General features: G+C 41.2%; 5 protein-coding genes across 5 annotated transcripts; 1 reads left to right on the plus strand and 4 right to left on the minus strand.

The window, feature by feature from the left end:
• Positions 1-62: 62 nt before the first annotated feature.
• Positions 63-715, minus strand: LOC141765775 (histone H3). The gene has a single exon (XM_074632001.1). The coding sequence runs from the start codon at positions 549-551 to the stop codon at positions 141-143; it is 411 nt and encodes a 136-aa protein (XP_074488102.1). The 5' UTR covers positions 552-715; the 3' UTR covers positions 63-140.
• Positions 716-747: 32 nt separating this feature from the next.
• LOC141765778 (histone H2A-like) lies at positions 748-1,353 on the plus strand. Its single transcript, XM_074632005.1, has one exon. It carries the CDS (start codon positions 908-910, stop codon positions 1,292-1,294), a length of 387 nt encoding a protein of 128 aa, XP_074488106.1. The 5' UTR covers positions 748-907; the 3' UTR covers positions 1,295-1,353.
• A 3,250-nt stretch (positions 1,354-4,603) lies between these two features.
• On the minus strand, positions 4,604-5,731 carry LOC141765784 (histone H2B 1.2-like). Its single transcript, XM_074632011.1, has one exon. It carries the CDS (start codon positions 5,379-5,381, stop codon positions 5,004-5,006), a length of 378 nt encoding a protein of 125 aa, XP_074488112.1. The 5' UTR covers positions 5,382-5,731; the 3' UTR covers positions 4,604-5,003.
• A 1,036-nt stretch (positions 5,732-6,767) lies between these two features.
• LOC141765783 (histone H1-like) lies at positions 6,768-8,212 on the minus strand. Its single transcript, XM_074632010.1, has one exon. It carries the CDS (start codon positions 8,105-8,107, stop codon positions 7,472-7,474), a length of 636 nt encoding a protein of 211 aa, XP_074488111.1. The 5' UTR covers positions 8,108-8,212; the 3' UTR covers positions 6,768-7,471.
• Positions 8,213-11,451: 3,239 nt separating this feature from the next.
• Positions 11,452-15,114, minus strand: LOC141766878 (histone H4-like). The gene is given in 4 exon segments (XM_074634053.1): positions 11,452-12,729; positions 12,732-12,748; positions 13,729-13,775; positions 14,947-15,114. Coding segments are annotated over 4 exon segments (516 nt in total). The 3' UTR covers positions 11,452-12,445.
• Between the last annotated feature and the right edge of the window lie 1,401 nt (positions 15,115-16,515).

Genomic DNA, 16,515 nt, shown 5'->3' on the forward strand with positions numbered 1-16,515 from the left:
CCTGCAGAGTATTTTAAAGATATTATTGATGTGTTATCATTGCTGGTAAAACGTGTGTTGCCAGTAGAGGAATGAGCCCTTCAGTGAAGAGTGAGGTGGCTCTTAAAAGAGCCGTTGTGGTTTGTGGAGCAGCAGACAGTTTAAGCTCGCTCTCCGCGGATGCGACGGGCCAGCTGGATGTCTTTGGGCATGATGGTGACCCTCTTGGCGTGGATGGCGCACAGGTTGGTGTCCTCGAACAGGCCGACCAGGTAAGCCTCACTGGACTCCTGCAGAGCCATGACAGCGGAGCTCTGGAAGCGCAGGTCGGTCTTGAAGTCCTGAGCGATTTCTCTCACCAGGCGCTGGAAGGGCAGCTTGCGGATCAGCAGCTCCGTGGATTTCTGGTAGCGACGGATCTCTCTCAGAGCCACGGTACCGGGCCTGTAACGGTGAGGCTTCTTCACGCCGCCGGTGGCCGGGGCGCTCTTACGGGCAGCCTTGGTGGCCAGCTGCTTCCTGGGGGCTTTGCCTCCGGTAGACTTACGAGCGGTCTGCTTGGTTCTTGCCATGACTTCTTCTTTCTCTGTTCAGGAGATGTAGTAGCTCCAATGAAGAGACACGCTGCTCTTAAACTGTGAAATGGTGACGCTGCTTCAGACCTCCGGCTCCTGATTGGTGAGGGGCTCCTCCTGGAGCTCAGCACCGCCCAGAGGAGCGACCCACCGCCCGAAGCTACGCTGCTGATTGGTGGGAAATCCTTTCAAAGTGTCCGCCAACATTCAGAGCGGGCCGCCCTCTGCTGCTCTGCTGGAAGCCTCTTCTCTGGTTGGTCTGTCAGCAAGTCTCGCTCCAAGGACATATAAAGGAGCTTTCTGCTGGTGGAGCAACACTTTTTATTAGTCTCGACTACTGAAAACATCTCACGATGAGCGGAAGAGGCAAAACCGGCGGAAAGACCAGAGCTAAGGCAAAGACCCGCTCTTCCCGTGCTGGGCTCCAGTTCCCAGTCGGTCGTGTTCACAGGCATCTGCGTAAAGGAAACTATGCGCAGCGTGTGGGTGCCGGCGCCCCCGTCTACCTGGCGGCTGTGCTGGAGTACCTGACCGCTGAGATCCTGGAGTTGGCTGGAAACGCTGCCCGCGACAACAAGAAGACCCGTATCATCCCCCGTCACCTGCAGCTGGCTGTCCGCAACGACGAGGAGCTCAACAAGCTGCTGGGCGGAGTGACCATCGCTCAGGGCGGCGTGCTGCCCAACATCCAGGCTGTTCTGCTGCCCAAGAAGACCGAGAAGGCCGCCAAGTCCAAGTAAAGCTGGAGACTCGCTGACTGCTGGAAACCAGCCCCCAAAAGGCTCTTTTAAGAGCCAAACACTCCAAAGATAAAGAGATCTGGTCCTCATGTCTCTAATGCACTGATGACTCATGAAATGCTTTTAAAATCAACATTTAATTGGTCGTTGCTCGTGTATTCATAAAACACAAAAGTTATGCAGAGGAGTTACGTATAGTTGTTATCAGGCTGACCCCCAATAGTTATTCCAGAGGCTGAGCTAAACACTCAACACCACGTGAGATGTCTAGGTTACATTTAACATAGCTAGAGGGCTACCACCACCTACTACTACTACCACCACTATATGGTTGGCCGTTTGAGCATTTATTCCATATCCTTGATATCAGACGTCCGTGTCTTCCACTAGTTTGATCTTTGTAAGCACTAGTTGGACATCTGATGCACTAGTTGGCCATTTTGTCTAACTAGTTGAACAAAAACTCTTACTAGTCACTGTTTTTCAGCAACTTGTGGCACTTTTATCAAACTAGTTCCAACGGAAGCCTTACTAGTGAGACTGCACCACACTAGTAGGAACAAAGCCAAACTAGTCAGCTTTGTAACGTACTAGTGGACCTCTGGACCCAACTAGTAAAGCTGACAGTCTTGCTAGTTAACTAGTAAGCTGCAAGAGCTTTGACATGTTAACTAGTAAAGCACCTCACTAGTTAACTAGTGAGCTACAATTGTCTGCACTAGTTAACTAGTGAGGGCCTAAATGCTCACTATTTAAAGCATTTTGATCTTACTTGTTAACTAGTGTGGCTCAATGATGTTTACTAAATGTTTACTAGTTAACTAGTAAGGGAACAAATGTTCACTAGTGGCACTAGTGACGTTTTTTTTTACCTTACTAGTTAATTAGTGCAGGCCAAGAAGAGCCACTAGTTAACTAGTAAGGGCCAACATGTGCACTAGTCACACTAGTTGCACTAAATGTTAATGAGGAGATGGGGAAGGAGCATACTCTGAGGCTTTCTATTGGCATTCCAGTTCAAAATAAAAAATACAAACCAATCAGGACTCAGGATTTTGTCATTACCCCTCCTGCCTCATTTGCATGTTGTGCACTAGTTAACATGTTGGCCTGAGGAATTGTAACTAGTTAACTAGTGGCTGCATGTTGCACCTTACATGTTAACTAGTGAGGGTCAAAATGCTCACTAATTAACTAGTTAAAGCCTTTTTGACCTTACTAGTTAACTAGTGAGGCTCAAAATGTTTACTAGTTAACTAGTAAGGGAAAAAAGGTCCACTAGTTGCACTAGTGAGGGTATTTTTTTACCTTACTAGTTTACTAGTGTACTGATATATTCCTAGTTAACTAGTGGAAGGCATTTTGTCTCACTAGTTGGACTTTGTGCCAAACATGTAAAGACTTTTACCAAACATGTTGCAAATCTTTCTTACACGTCGGACCTTTTCTTTACCTAGTTGAGCCTTGCTCAGCACTAGTGTGCGACTGTGCGTGACTAGTGATACATTTGTTTAACATGTTGAACTTTTTGTTGCACTAATCGACATTTTCGTCGCATTAGTTGACGTTTTCGTCTTACTAGTTTGACGTGCGCTTGACTAGTTAACTAGTGATGTGATACAATTTCACTAGTTAACATGTATGACAGTTGCAGTACTTCACTAGTTAACTAATGAATCGCACATGTCGACTAGTGAGCAGTTTTGTCGACCTAGTAAGACAAAAACGTCAACTAGTGTACCGAAAATGTCAACAATTAATTTAACTGTTATTCAGACTATACACAGAGTGGTAGAGGTTTTTCTAAGCATTCTTTACTGCTCCTGTTGGAATAAAATCATTGTTGATTATTTAACTGCAAATTACTAATGTGTTTTTGATACCTTTGCTTTTTTGCATTAAATCATACTGGGATGTTTGCTGAAATTGTTTGCACTACCCAGAAAAATGTCCACCTGCCGCCACTGCTTATCAATCAACTTTGAAGTTCAGTGGACGCTCCTGAAGGCAAAAACCCACTAACTGTTTATTGAGATCAGATAAGATTAGATGGTCATTGGTGTCCCCAAAGAGAAATTCATTTTGCTCAGGCTAGTAAACTAACAGACAATACAATCAATAGAGAATGTGTTTATGTGAATCATAAAATGTTTTTATACCTCCAAATTAAATAAATTCTATAATGAATAAGCAGACGGGACAGGATTTATTTCAAATACATTGAGAATGTACCAGTTTTAAGAGTTGAAGGCAGGCTGGGCAATCTTGGGAAAATAGCAATAGCAAAAATGTTTCTAAAATCTTTAGCAACCCCGCCTTTAATGTGCTGTATGCTCTGAAGAGACAGGACATGGGCTCTGTGCAGCTTTAGTGGATAAACACATACTGTTGGTTATGGAAACTAAAGGTCCTTTTAAGGGCCACCCATTTCCTCAACATCAAGAGCTGTCTTCCTTTTATAATACTACACATTACATACACACAAATCAGAATTAGAATCATATCTTTTTGTGTATGTTAGTGTTCATTAGGAGCATGTTTATATGTCATGCAACAAGAATAGAACAAAAGGATGGCAACGTTGATCAAAGGAGAACATTTTCTATTGCTCTAAGTTCTGCTACTGGATTTGATTGTTGGGATTTCCAGTTGGTATGGATTTGGGGTTTCGGTTATAGCAAGTAGGGACACTGGGTTGTGGTGGCAGTTTTATTGAGCACAATGAGAGGGAGATGTTGATTGTTGATGCTGCAACCCAACACTGATTAAAAAAAGGAAATCAGACTGCTCTGTGTGATTTGAATGAAGTGGAAAATGACTCCTTCTCTTTTGTACGGTACAAATCATGATTATTTAAGGAGTTAATTATCCATGAAATTATCTGGGGAAAAAAAGAAAATCTTGAACGATTGTTCAATTTTTAATTGTTTAATTTAGCAAAATTTTACTCAAAAGCCTGGAAAAGAAGGTAAAACAGATTATTTCATTATATTAGATCCAACTTCATCATTGCATATAGTACAGGTAATGATACGATGCAGTTAACCAGAAACGCTGAAAGCCATCAAGTTCAGAATGATTAAAAGAGAAACATACAGAATACTCCATATAAATATAGAATAAACACTAAGGGGTAGATATTAATATGCCAGATATGTACAGTATGAGCAGTATTTACAATGTGTAATAAATATGCTAAAATGTACAGTAAGAAAAATAAACATATGCAGCTCATACTAGTACTTCCAGTAATGTAATTTCATGTATTCAAGGATCTGAAGATTTAACAAGAATGAAATAAAAGTATAGGCCCATAAGTCCAGTGTTTCTTTAAGTTGCAAATGCTATATAAATAGTGCAAAGAAATAAATACCAAAATGGATGATCATGCACAGTAAGTACATCTATTGTATCCAGCATGCATGATATTTTTTAACTGTTGATGACATAAAAATAAAAATCTATGGGACCAAGTTGATAGTGGACGACTGACAGGGACCATATATTACAGCACAAATAAATTGTATACTGCAATAACAGTAAAGTCAGCACCAGAGAACAATTCATATAGTTGCTTAATTGTGGATATTGCACTGTGGTTCGGCATGTTTTAAAAATGTATTTATAAAGCTTTAAGAACAGGAACATGTCTTTAGTTGTAGTGGGTGGCTCTTAAAAGAGCCTTTGTGTTGTTGGTTTAGCAGCAGCTTTACTTGGAGCTGGTGTATTTGGTCACAGCCTTGGTTCCCTCAGACACGGCGTGCTTTGCCAGCTCACCGGGCAGCAGCAGGCGGACAGCGGTCTGGATCTCCCTGGAAGTGATGGTGGAGCGCTTGTTGTAGTTAGCCAGACGGGAGGCCTCACCGGCGATGCGCTCAAAGATGTCGCCCACAAAGGAGTTCATGATGCCCATGGCTTTGGAGGAGATGCCGGTGTCTGGGTGGACCTGCTTCATCACCTTGTACACGTAGATGGCGTAGCTCTCCTTCCTGGACTTTCTCCTCTTCTTGCCGGTCTTGCTGGCGGTCTTGGTGACGGCTTTCTTTGAGCCCTTCTTGGGCGCTTTGACTGAAGGGGCGTCCGGCATGATTCGTAGTTCAGTTTTCTCTTGAGTGCACTGATATAATCCTGAGCAGAGAGTCTGTATTTATATCCACTCGATGCAGAGCTGACTGTGCTGTTGCTCGCACCTGATTCGTTGTTTCCTGACCGGGACTGCGCATGCGCCACATTCAACAACATCACTTCACAAGATGATAGTTTAGAGTTTAGTTGATGGAAGTTTTTGGTGCTGACCAGTAGTGAGAAGAGTACTTTAGATCTTGTAGCCTTCTCAAATAAAAGTAGCAAAACCACAGTATAGAAGTTCTCTCTTACAAGTAAAAGTCCTGCAGTAAACATGTTACTTAAAGGGACTATTTGTAACTTTCAGAAATGCTTGTTAACAGCGACACCTGTGGCGCTTGCTCGCTCTAAATATACCTGAACGAGCATCGCTCAGAACAGTGAGGCGACACACGTCAGCTAAAACCACAATATCACTCAATATTTCAGCTGCTTGGCAGTAATGTTAGCTGACCAGACCAAGGTCTCTCCATGAACATGATTTAGATCGGATCCTAGTGTTTGCTTTTCCTGCCTCACCCTCCTGCGCCCGCAGGGAGACACCGGCAACCGGAGCCTCTCCTCCGCTGCCTACTTGAATTCACTGACACAGCGCGCACCAACAGAGGTTTTCCGTGTCTTGTGAAGTGACGAGGCTCCTCAGAGAGAAACGGGAACCGTGACACCGGCACCCGGTGTCTCACTGCGGGCGCAGGAGGGAGACGGTAACGTTTCTCTCTGGAGGAGCTGCAGCAGTTATTTCTGCACAAACGTCCACTGTACATTCACTAGATATTCTCAGAGCTAAACTAACTCTCGTGCAGTGTGGAGTGAGCGCGCGTTCACGTCTAGAGGTGGAGCCAGTACGCGAGAACGCGCGCTCTGTCTGAGTGAAGGCGAGCAGGCAGAGGAGACAAGGCTCTGGCCACACGCAAGCGCGCATATGCGAGCGCGCATGTGTGCCGACCCGCTACATTTATACGCTTACAAAGTTACAAACAGTCCCTTTAAGTAAAAGTACAAAAGTATTGGCATCAAAATAAAGGCCTACAGAAAGTGCCAAAAGTAGAAGTAGCTACTGATTACGATGAATGGCCCATTTCAGGATCCGATGGCACTGGTTTGAAATGGTGTTTACAAGAGTTTACATTATTTCTCATTTGTCATTGTTTCTCAAGTTATTTTTCATTTTTATGACAGGACAGTGGATAGAGTCTTGAAAGGGGGGAGAGAGAGAGTGGATGCGGAAAGGGCCACAGGCCGGATTCGAACCCGGGCCACCGCGGTCAGGACCAATACATGGACGCCCGCTCTACCAACTGAGCTAACCCAGGCGCCCATATAAATAATATATTTGTAGTAGCAGGAATGTCAACAGTCAGTGTACACAAGCAGCCGGAACAGCAATGGAACATTTAAGTGCCTCCCTATGTATTATTTCAGCAAATCACTTTTTGATTGCAGCGATCACTTTCACAAAACATTATAGTTATTATTTCTATATTATGTGCCTGTTATTATTATTGCTCTCATTAGTATACTATAGATAAGTTGCCTGAAATATATGGTTTTATACATTATTTAGTGCTATTCTTTACTGGCTCCTTAGCTTTAGTGTTAACCTTCAGATGTGGAGATTTATAGTGCATTGGTCATGTTGTGCTGCTCACATTGAACTGGGTTTGAAACATTGTAATATTTATATTATTAAAAAAAGGGAAATGTGAAGAAAGCAAATAATTGCATATTATATTATCCCCTCACACAGCTACAAAGCTCAATAATATGTAACAAAGGAAACACTTTTAAGATCAGATGGCTGTCCTGTGAGGTCTATTTATTTTTCATACTATTTGTAAGTTTCATCTGGGCCCAAGTATTTTTTAATCATTGTAATAAATAAGTGAAAAGCCCTTGTTTATTTCTCCTCCTAGCTGCAAATATAATATTACGTTTATGTCTGCAGTTAATGTCAACAGTAAGAATTAACAGGTAATCGCTCTTTAAGGATGATGTGGGTGGCTCTTAAAAGAGCCTTTTTTTGTCGGTGTGTTCGTTCAGACTGAGAACAGCTCACTTCTTCTTGGGTGCTGCTTTCTTGGCTTTGGGTTTGGCAACCTTCTTAGCGGGAGCTTTCTTGACTGCAGGGGCTTTTTTGACCACCTTCTTGGGACTCTTGGTCACCTTGAGAGCCTTAGTCGCCTTCTTGGGGCTCTTGGCTGGTTTCTTGGGGCTCTTGGCTGGTTTCTTGGGGCTCTTGGCTGCTTTCTTGGCCGCTGCGGGTTTCTTGGCCTTCTTCGGGGATTTCTTCGCGGCTACCGGCTTCTTCACCGTCTTGGGCTTTTTAGCCGCTGCGGGTTTCTTGGCTTTAGGAGCGGCTTTCTTGGCTGGCTTCGGCTTCTCTGCAGCCTGCTTGCTGACCTTGAAGGAGCCGGAGGCCCCGGTCCCCTTGAGCTGGACCAGAGTCCCATTAGCCACCAGGGTCTTGATGTTGGTCTTGACGCGGGCCTTGTTCTTGTCCACATCGTAGCCTCCGGCAGCCAGAGCCTTCTTGACGGCGGCCAGAGACACGCCGCTCCGCTCCTTGGATGCGGCCACAGCTTTAACGATGAGGTCTCTGACGCTGGGGCCAGTCTTCTTCGGTCTGGAGACCTTCTTCTTGGCTGCTTTGGCCGCCGGGGCGGCTTGAACTGGAGCTACTTCTGCCATTTCCTCCTGAAGTTTAGTTCCTCTTCACGACAACACGAGAGTGAGACTGGACTGTTGAAGAGCTCGGAGCAGGAGGCTGCACTTAAACACACCATGAGAACCGTGGAGACTCAACCCAGCCCGTGGCTCCTCTGAGCATCTGAAAGCCGTGCCACTTGTGTTTTCTCTTCACTGATAAAACACTCAAAACATCATGTGGGAGAAGTGCTGAAGGCTGACAGTGAATGGAGCCGATAGCGGACTTGTGTCTCTTCATATTCAAGTCATGTTGAGCTCTGATGCTCTCTGCATTTTGTTTTTGGAGCCTCCAAACCTCACCTATCACCGCCGTGGCCAGCACTGCTCACCGACTTTTCTCACTGATTTCTCTCCTAAAATGATTTAAAATGCATCAGATCTCCATCAAAAGACGTTTTCCAACTGGCCCACATGTTTGTTCAGGTACTCAATGTAAAAACAACCATCTGCTGTTGATGAGTGTTTAATAAAGTGAAGTTATTGTGGGAGCAGCAAACACACTGATGATGGCCGAGGCTTATGGTGCAGTTTAGCCTGACTTCCTATCAGAGCTGCTCGCTGTGACTGTGAACATGTCCTCTGCTGAGGACTGATTTTAATATAAAAAGTTAATAGTTCTACTATTAATGATCAAACAAACTGACGAATAAATGTTGTGTGTCTAGGGCAGCATAGTTAGTGGCTTTAAATGTTACGATAACAGTTTCACTGATACTGTATATCAGTGCTGAATATTACAAAAACTTCATTAATTGTTAAACCACAGTTTTTCTGTGTATTCTGCTGATGTTGAAAGTGACGACTGACTGTAATTTAGATTTGGACCTCCTTCAAAAACATCAGCACAGTAGTTCAGGTTCTACAGAGCTAAGATCAACCTTTTAAAATTTTTAAATCTGCTTAATGAAACCAGTTTAATCCAAAATTACAATTATTAATATTGTTGTTGTTGTTTTATTATTAACTCAACATTATTAACTCATAATTCAAAAAGATTCAGTTCCAAACTTTGGACCTTTTGTGTCACTGCTCAAACTTTAAAGCACACTAGTTCTACTCTCGGTCATATAGTGTTTTGTGGTGCAAAAATATAAAACAATTCATTACATATAAATTCAACAATGGCATACATGTTTTGTGGATTTTAAGGGGCACTGATCTGAAAAGGTGTAGTTTACATTATTTCCCATTTGTTACACATGCTATGTAACAGAAGGCACATGTTTATAATAACATTAAATATAAATGAATACATTTGTGGTAGCAGTATTGTCACCAGTCAGTGAACACAAGCACTCCGAACAGCAATGGAAAATTTAGGTGCCTCCCTAATGGGTCTATTCAGTTTTATTCAGGTGGTCTGACAGGCTACTTAACATTTCCATCCTTTGTTTTTATTCTGGCCATGTTTCTTGTCATATGCATGCTCCCGTTGATCACCTAACAAGCACAAACACCAAATAACCCTATAACCACTTTAAAACGGATTTAACAATGGTAACAATAGTTTATCTATAGGATAGGAACAGGAATTCAGGTGTTTATAATGAGATAATCGGCGGCCCTTTAAAGGGCCTTTAGTTTTCATAAATGAACATCTGTTGATTTTGAGGAGAGCACATTAATTTTTTTGTATGTTAATAAGTTATAATTCAAATCCATGTTTATTTCATTCATTATATTCACATCAATGAGCGTCACATGGCATCATTCATTCTGAAACGGGCCATTCTGCATAATCAGTAGCTACTTCTACTTTTGGCACTTTCTGTAGGCCTAGATTTTGATGCCAATACTTTTGTACTTCAACTTAAGTCGTAACAGAGGACCTATACTGTGGTATTGCTACTTTTACTTGAGAAGACTACAAGATCTAAAGTAATTCTTCCACCACTGGTCAGTACCAAAAACTTCCATTTCGCAACTAAACTCTAAACTATCAACTTGTGAAGTGATGTTACCTACTGTGCTGAGGTTTCTGAGCGTGTGTCGAGTAATCCAGGAAGTTTTCCGCGATGCGCTCGAGGCTTGTATCGTTTTAGACCAATACGTCATTGATGACGTCCAAAGCCTCGCTGCCCGGACATACTGCTGACTGGTTCAGGAAGTGGTTCAGATCTTCACTGGTTAAACCAATGCCACTTTCCAGAAGTAACACAGAACACTAATATAACCCCTCCTGGAGGGATTGGTTTACACACATAAGATGCATTAGTCACAAAACAATTATTGTTTATTATACATGTATGTTATATACTCATAATATACTTCCTAGAAAATAGTCATTATATTATATATTATATACATATAAATGGATTACATGGTAATATATTTTTTTTCATTGTTTCCAGTCATTCCCAACAGCCTTTACTGGTGCAAAATATAGTATATCACAGATCACATGGTTAAGATCATATCTGCCTGTTTTACACTCTTTGACCACCAGGTGGTTTCATGCACATGAAGCCTCGAGAAATGAACCCTTTTCTGAACCAATTTCCCGGAGAGCTTCAGTGCTTCATGAAGCTTCAGCTCGCCATCACTAGTTGTTTGTCTTTACTTCCTGTTCTTGTCAGTGAATTAAACCCTTTTCACACCTCTGTTCCCTACAGTAAATAACTCTGCTCTTTCTGTAGGCCTTTATTTTGATGCCAATACTTTTGTACTTTTACTGCAGGACTTTTAAGTGGTGAACACACTACCCGCGTCGAGAGCGCGTGGCGGCTGCGTGGCGGCTTGTTTTTTGTTTTTTGTTAACAGGTTAAAGTGGACACACTGCCCGCATGAGACGCGCGTGAGACGCGCATCTATTCTATAGAATAGAAGGCTCGCCTATTTTTCACGTGAGCCGCTCGCGTCTCAGCTGCGTCTCTCAGCAGCAACAGACAGGGAAGGTGATCTATTGACAGTATATTATCATCATTCTAGCAAGATTAGTACAGTTTCCATGTCTAGACATCTGTAGACTATGTCACAGACAGTGAAAGTGATCTATAGACTGTATATTAACATCATACCAGCAAGACTTTACTACAATTTCGAGGTATATCTGTAGAATTTGTTACGGAGATGAAAAAAAGTAAAGACTTATTTTTAAATCAACACTTCCTGCTTTCATTTCAAAATAAAAGCCCTCAGGCGTTTTTTCTATAGACAGAATCCCTTCATTTGTTAACACGAGGCTTTTATTCTGAAATATCAGCAGTCAGTGCTGTGGAAAACGCAATCACTTTCCAAAAAATTATAAAGTTTGGGGTTTAAATCAACACTTCCTGCTTTCATTTCGAAATAAAAGCCCTCCCTCTGCACGCCGTGTCTGAGGGAACCAAGGCTGTGACCAAGTACACCAGCTCCAAGTAAACCTTCTGCTAAACCAACAACACAAAGGCTCTTTTAAGAGCCACCCACTACAACTAAAGTCATGTTCCTGTTCTTAAAGCTTTATAGATACATTTTAAACCATGCAGAAACAATTCAATAATATGAATTGCCCTATGGTGCTTACATTACTGTTATTGCAGTGTGTAATTGAAGCTACAAAATATGTTCCCCGTCAGTCGTTCTCTAAACATCCACTTAGTCCCATAGTTTTTTTTTTTTTACGTCATCATCGATTATCAAAATTCATCCTGCATGTTGTATACAATACAAGTATATTTCACCAAGTTGTATCCATTTGGTGTTTTTTTCTGCTCTATAGTATTTACAACTTAGAGAAACACTGGACGCAGAGGCCTATACTAATGTCTTATTCTTGTTAATTTTAGGCCCATATCATAGAATGCTGAAGCATCTGATTCAGATCAGTGAATATAATTCTAGTGTTTATATTCTTACTTGCATTTTAGCTTTTATTACATATCTTCTACACATACCTGGAATATAAATCTATACTCCTTTACTGTATATATATCTCAATTACTCTGAACAATTCTGGCTCAATCTTGTATTGCAACATCCCTCTCCCTCACTCATTTTGCTCAATAAAACTGCCATTATAACCCAGTGTCACTAGCTATAACCAAAACAAATTCATACAAACTGGAAATCCAACAATCAATGATAGGGCAATAGAAAATTGTCCTCCCTTATAAGTTTTTTTTCTTCAAGGTAGTCTACCTCAACATTTCCATTTTTTTAGCTTGCCCTTGTTGAACAATAACACCGGAAACTATAAATTATATTAATTATAAATACTTTCATAATGATTTAAATTGTAAAGGTTGGTTCTAACATTATAACAGGAGGTCAGCTCTTTATGATGAGTAAGTGGGTGGCCCTTAAAAGGGCCTTTAGTGTTCATAAAGCAGCAGAGTGTGTTTATCCACCGAAGCCGTACAGAGTGCGTCCCTGTCTCTTCAGAGCATACACCACATCCCATGGTGTCACGGTCACGGTCTTCCTCTTGGCGTGCTCGGTGTAGGTGACGGCATCACGGATCACATTCTCCAGGAACACCTTCAACACACCGCGGGTCTCCTCGTAGATCAGACCGGAGATACGCTTCACTCCACCACGGCGAGCCAGACGGCGGATAGCGGGCTTGGTGATTCCCTGGATGTTATCACGGAGGACTTTACGGTGACGCTTTGCGCCTCCTTTACGAGTCCTTTTCCTCCTTTGCTTTTTTTTTTTTAAAGACTTTATTACATTTTTACAATTTTACAGGAATTTGGTGAATATACATAGGATGTGACATGGATTACAATAGAATAATACAAAAAGAAAAGACAGTTATGCAAATAAAGTGCTATGTGGAGAAGTCATTGATTGTTCGTTAAAAGTGCCTCCTTGAGCGCACAAGGTTAGAGGTCAATTGATAAAGGCCGGAACCGGAAGGACCGGGCTCTGGGGCATGGGTAACATCACAATGTTCAGGGTAAGATCACAATGTTCAGGGTAAACATCACAATGTTCAGGGTAAACTTCGCAAAGTACAGGGTATCAGAAGTCCAGTTGGCTCCATGGGAGGATCTGGTTCTTGTCCAAAGTTCTCCTCCTTCTGAGGTCAGTCAGTATTTGCTTCACAACGGTATCGCTGTCAATCACAGTCTGTTCCAAGACCATGACGCACCTTGTTTTCCATAGCTTGAAGCAAGTGATGCTAATAATTAGTTGTGAAAGTTCTTTTTGTTTTACAGACATCTTTTCATCCAACAAACCATACATCACAGATTTATAACCGACTTCATGAGCCAGGCCGAGGCCTTGGAGCATGGACCAGACCTCCTGAGCTCTGTAACAGTCCATGAGCAGGTGTTGCTGCGTCTCGTCTTCGTTACAATAAATCATGGAACATGTTTTTGTAGTAACGTAACAACTCCATGAGACAACAGCTCTTACAGCAAGTCTGTTAACAGATATCAGCCACCGCACATCTCGAATGCTCTCTGAGAGGTTTTTAGTTTTCAATGTTTTAATTACTTCAGTACTTTCAGTGTCAGTTAAATATTTATGTTTTATTAGGCCACCATATTTAGAATCATTTATTTTTTTGAATATCATTTTACTTGGTAAGCCATTCCAGTCAATCTGCAAATCTTGGTATTGTGAGATGAAGTCTCCATATATCAATTTATAATCAGGGCCTTGTCTGGCTCTACCTCTCCTCTTTCTCCACATGGAGACATCTCCAACCCAGAGAGCCTTCCTGCAGATGGCAGCAGAGACATTTTTAATAAAAGCTATATGCAGTCTACTCCCCAGCTCAACAGCTCCTAACCCCCGTATTCTTTGCTTTTATACATTAGTTCTCTTTTAGTTACTTCCCTGGTTGTACCCCAGATTAAATTAACACACTGTTTATTTTATTTAATTATCATTTTGTTGGATGGAGGGAAGATGTTGGCTAGGAAGAGGAGTTTGGATAGGATGAAGGTTTTGACGATGTTAACTCTTGTTTTATAATTAGTGCTCTTGTTTTCCCATTTTTTCACCTCTTCTTTGATGTCACATAGTTTGTTTTCCCAGTTTCTTTCACTACATTCTCTATTACAAAAGGATACGCACAGTATTTTAATTTCTTGATTAACTTTGATGTTAATATTTTGTCTGTCCCTCTCAGCTCCGATCCAGACTCCCTCAGTTTTATTTTGATTTAATTTGGCGCCAGATGCAAGTTCATATAGAGACAGATTATTTGTTAAAGCATCCATCTCTAACTGGTTTTTAATAATAACAGTTATGTCATCTGCGTACGCGATGGATGTAGTTTTGGGCATGTGCCCTACCCTTGTACCGGAGATTAAACTGTCTGAGTTGATTTTCTTGATTAAGGGGCTTATGGCTAGGATGTACAAAGCGGGGCTCAGAGGGCAGCCCTGCTTTACACCTCTCTCCACTTCAAAGGGGTCAGTTAAAACACCGTTTACATTTATACAAATATTTGATTTGGTGTACAGGCATTTAACCATTTCAATGAATGTCTCAGGAAAGCCGTATGATTTCATCACGGCCCAGAGGTAGTCTCTGGAGACGTAATCGAAGGCCTTCTTTTGATCAAGGCTGACTATGTAGAAACCTTTTTTGTCTGGTTTGTGTATGATTTCTCTAAGTATACTTAGATTATCCCACATTAAACGACCTTTGATAGCACAGGTTTGTTCTTTATCTATTATTTTATCTAATATATCATTTAATCTATTCATAATTATTTTAGCTAATATTTTATAGTCGGTATTCATTATAGTTATATGCCTGTAATTATCGAGATCCGAGTCGTCACCCTTTTTATATATTAAACATAAAACTCCTTGATAGAAGGAGTCCCCCATACATGCACTTTTCAGACCTTCGTTAAACATGGAGGTGAGGAGGTTTACCACATCATCCATGTACAACTGGTAGAACTCTGTGGGCAGCCCATCTGGGCCAGGACTTTTACCAGTGTTCATCTGTTGGATGGCCTCCATCACCTCCTCTCTCCTGATCTCTCCAGTCAGACCAGTGAAGTCTGACGAGCTGTATTTCGGGACTGATTCTAATAACATTTTAATACAACCTACATCAACATCAATATTTTTATATGCGTCAATACATTGTTCTCTGATCACCTCTCTTTTCTGTTTTTCACAGTGTACGGATTCACCGTTTTTATTTTTTATATATTTTATAAATTTACTTTGAGTTCGTTTTTGTCCTGATTTGATATCATGGATCAAGTTTCCTCTGCTATCCACTTCTGATTGTTTATAAATACTATATAATAATTCATGATTAAAACTATCTATTTGTGTTTTTATACTTGATATAAGGTCTTCATCGGTTTTAGATTTTTGTTTCTTATGTTTTAATAATATATATTGATTCATTAGTGTGTCATATTTTATATTTTTTGCCTTATTTAACTCTCTACATTTAAATTTAAAGAAGTCTTTTTTTCTATATTTTAATATTTCCCATAATTTAATATCAGATTTTGTAATAATATTTAGTTGTATAATTTTGTGTATTTCCTGTTTCATTTCTGTCAATACATTGGTGTCTTTGAGGCACTGTGAGTTGAGCTTCCAGAAGCCTCTTTTTTCGGAGGCTCTGGAAGTCACGGAAGTTTTAACTAAGAGGTGATCAGAGAGGTCGTTAAGCGCCGTGGCATACCCATTTACATTAAAATCTGATGAAACATATATTCGGTCGATTCTTGTTTTTGTTTTTTTATCAAACCGTGTGAACTCGTTCCCGAATGGATTAAAGGCTCTACATACATCAGTCAATTTGGCCTCCCCACAGATTTCTTTTAAAAGTCTCCCTTCGGAGCTTAATTTAAAATCATTTGGACCACACCTGTCGTTTTCCTCCGTTATTGTATTAAAATCTCCACACAGAATAATTTTAAAACCGATGGTGAGCAGCTCTCTGAGTCTTTTAAATAGGCAGATTTTTTTTGCTTTACCAGGGGCAGTGTAAACATTTATGATTCTGTATTTCTCCCCTCTATACATACAGTCCAACATTAAAAGTCTCCCTGGGATGAGGTCTCTTCTTTTTAGAACAGTCACATCAAATGTTTTAAAAAATACCCCTACTCCGTCTGCTCTGTTTTCACCAATAGATATAAAAGCCTTACCTTTGTTCCAAAGTTTACACACGTTCTCAGAGTCCTCGATGCTGTTGAGTCTGAGCTCTTGTGTGCACAAAATGTCGAAATCGGTTTTCAATAAGAAATTAATATTATTTTTTTCTCTAAAAGCTTGGGACTGCACCCCACGAGCATTCCAGGTAGCGATTTTAAGAAAGCCCATAGTGGAGTGGTGGGGAGCTAGGGTGTGGGCTTATCGTCTAGCGTTTTTCTTTATTTTGGTTTGTGAATTTAGATGGTCTTTTTTTTTTTTTTTTGTTAATTGGAGTGGTGCTTCGTGCTGTGGCTTGGGTGCAGGGAACTCGGGTGTGGG

This window comes from Sebastes fasciatus, chromosome 4, assembly GCF_043250625.1.
Source record: "Sebastes fasciatus isolate fSebFas1 chromosome 4, fSebFas1.pri, whole genome shotgun sequence".
In the NCBI taxonomy this organism is placed as follows: Eukaryota; Metazoa; Chordata; class Actinopteri; order Perciformes; family Sebastidae; genus Sebastes; species Sebastes fasciatus.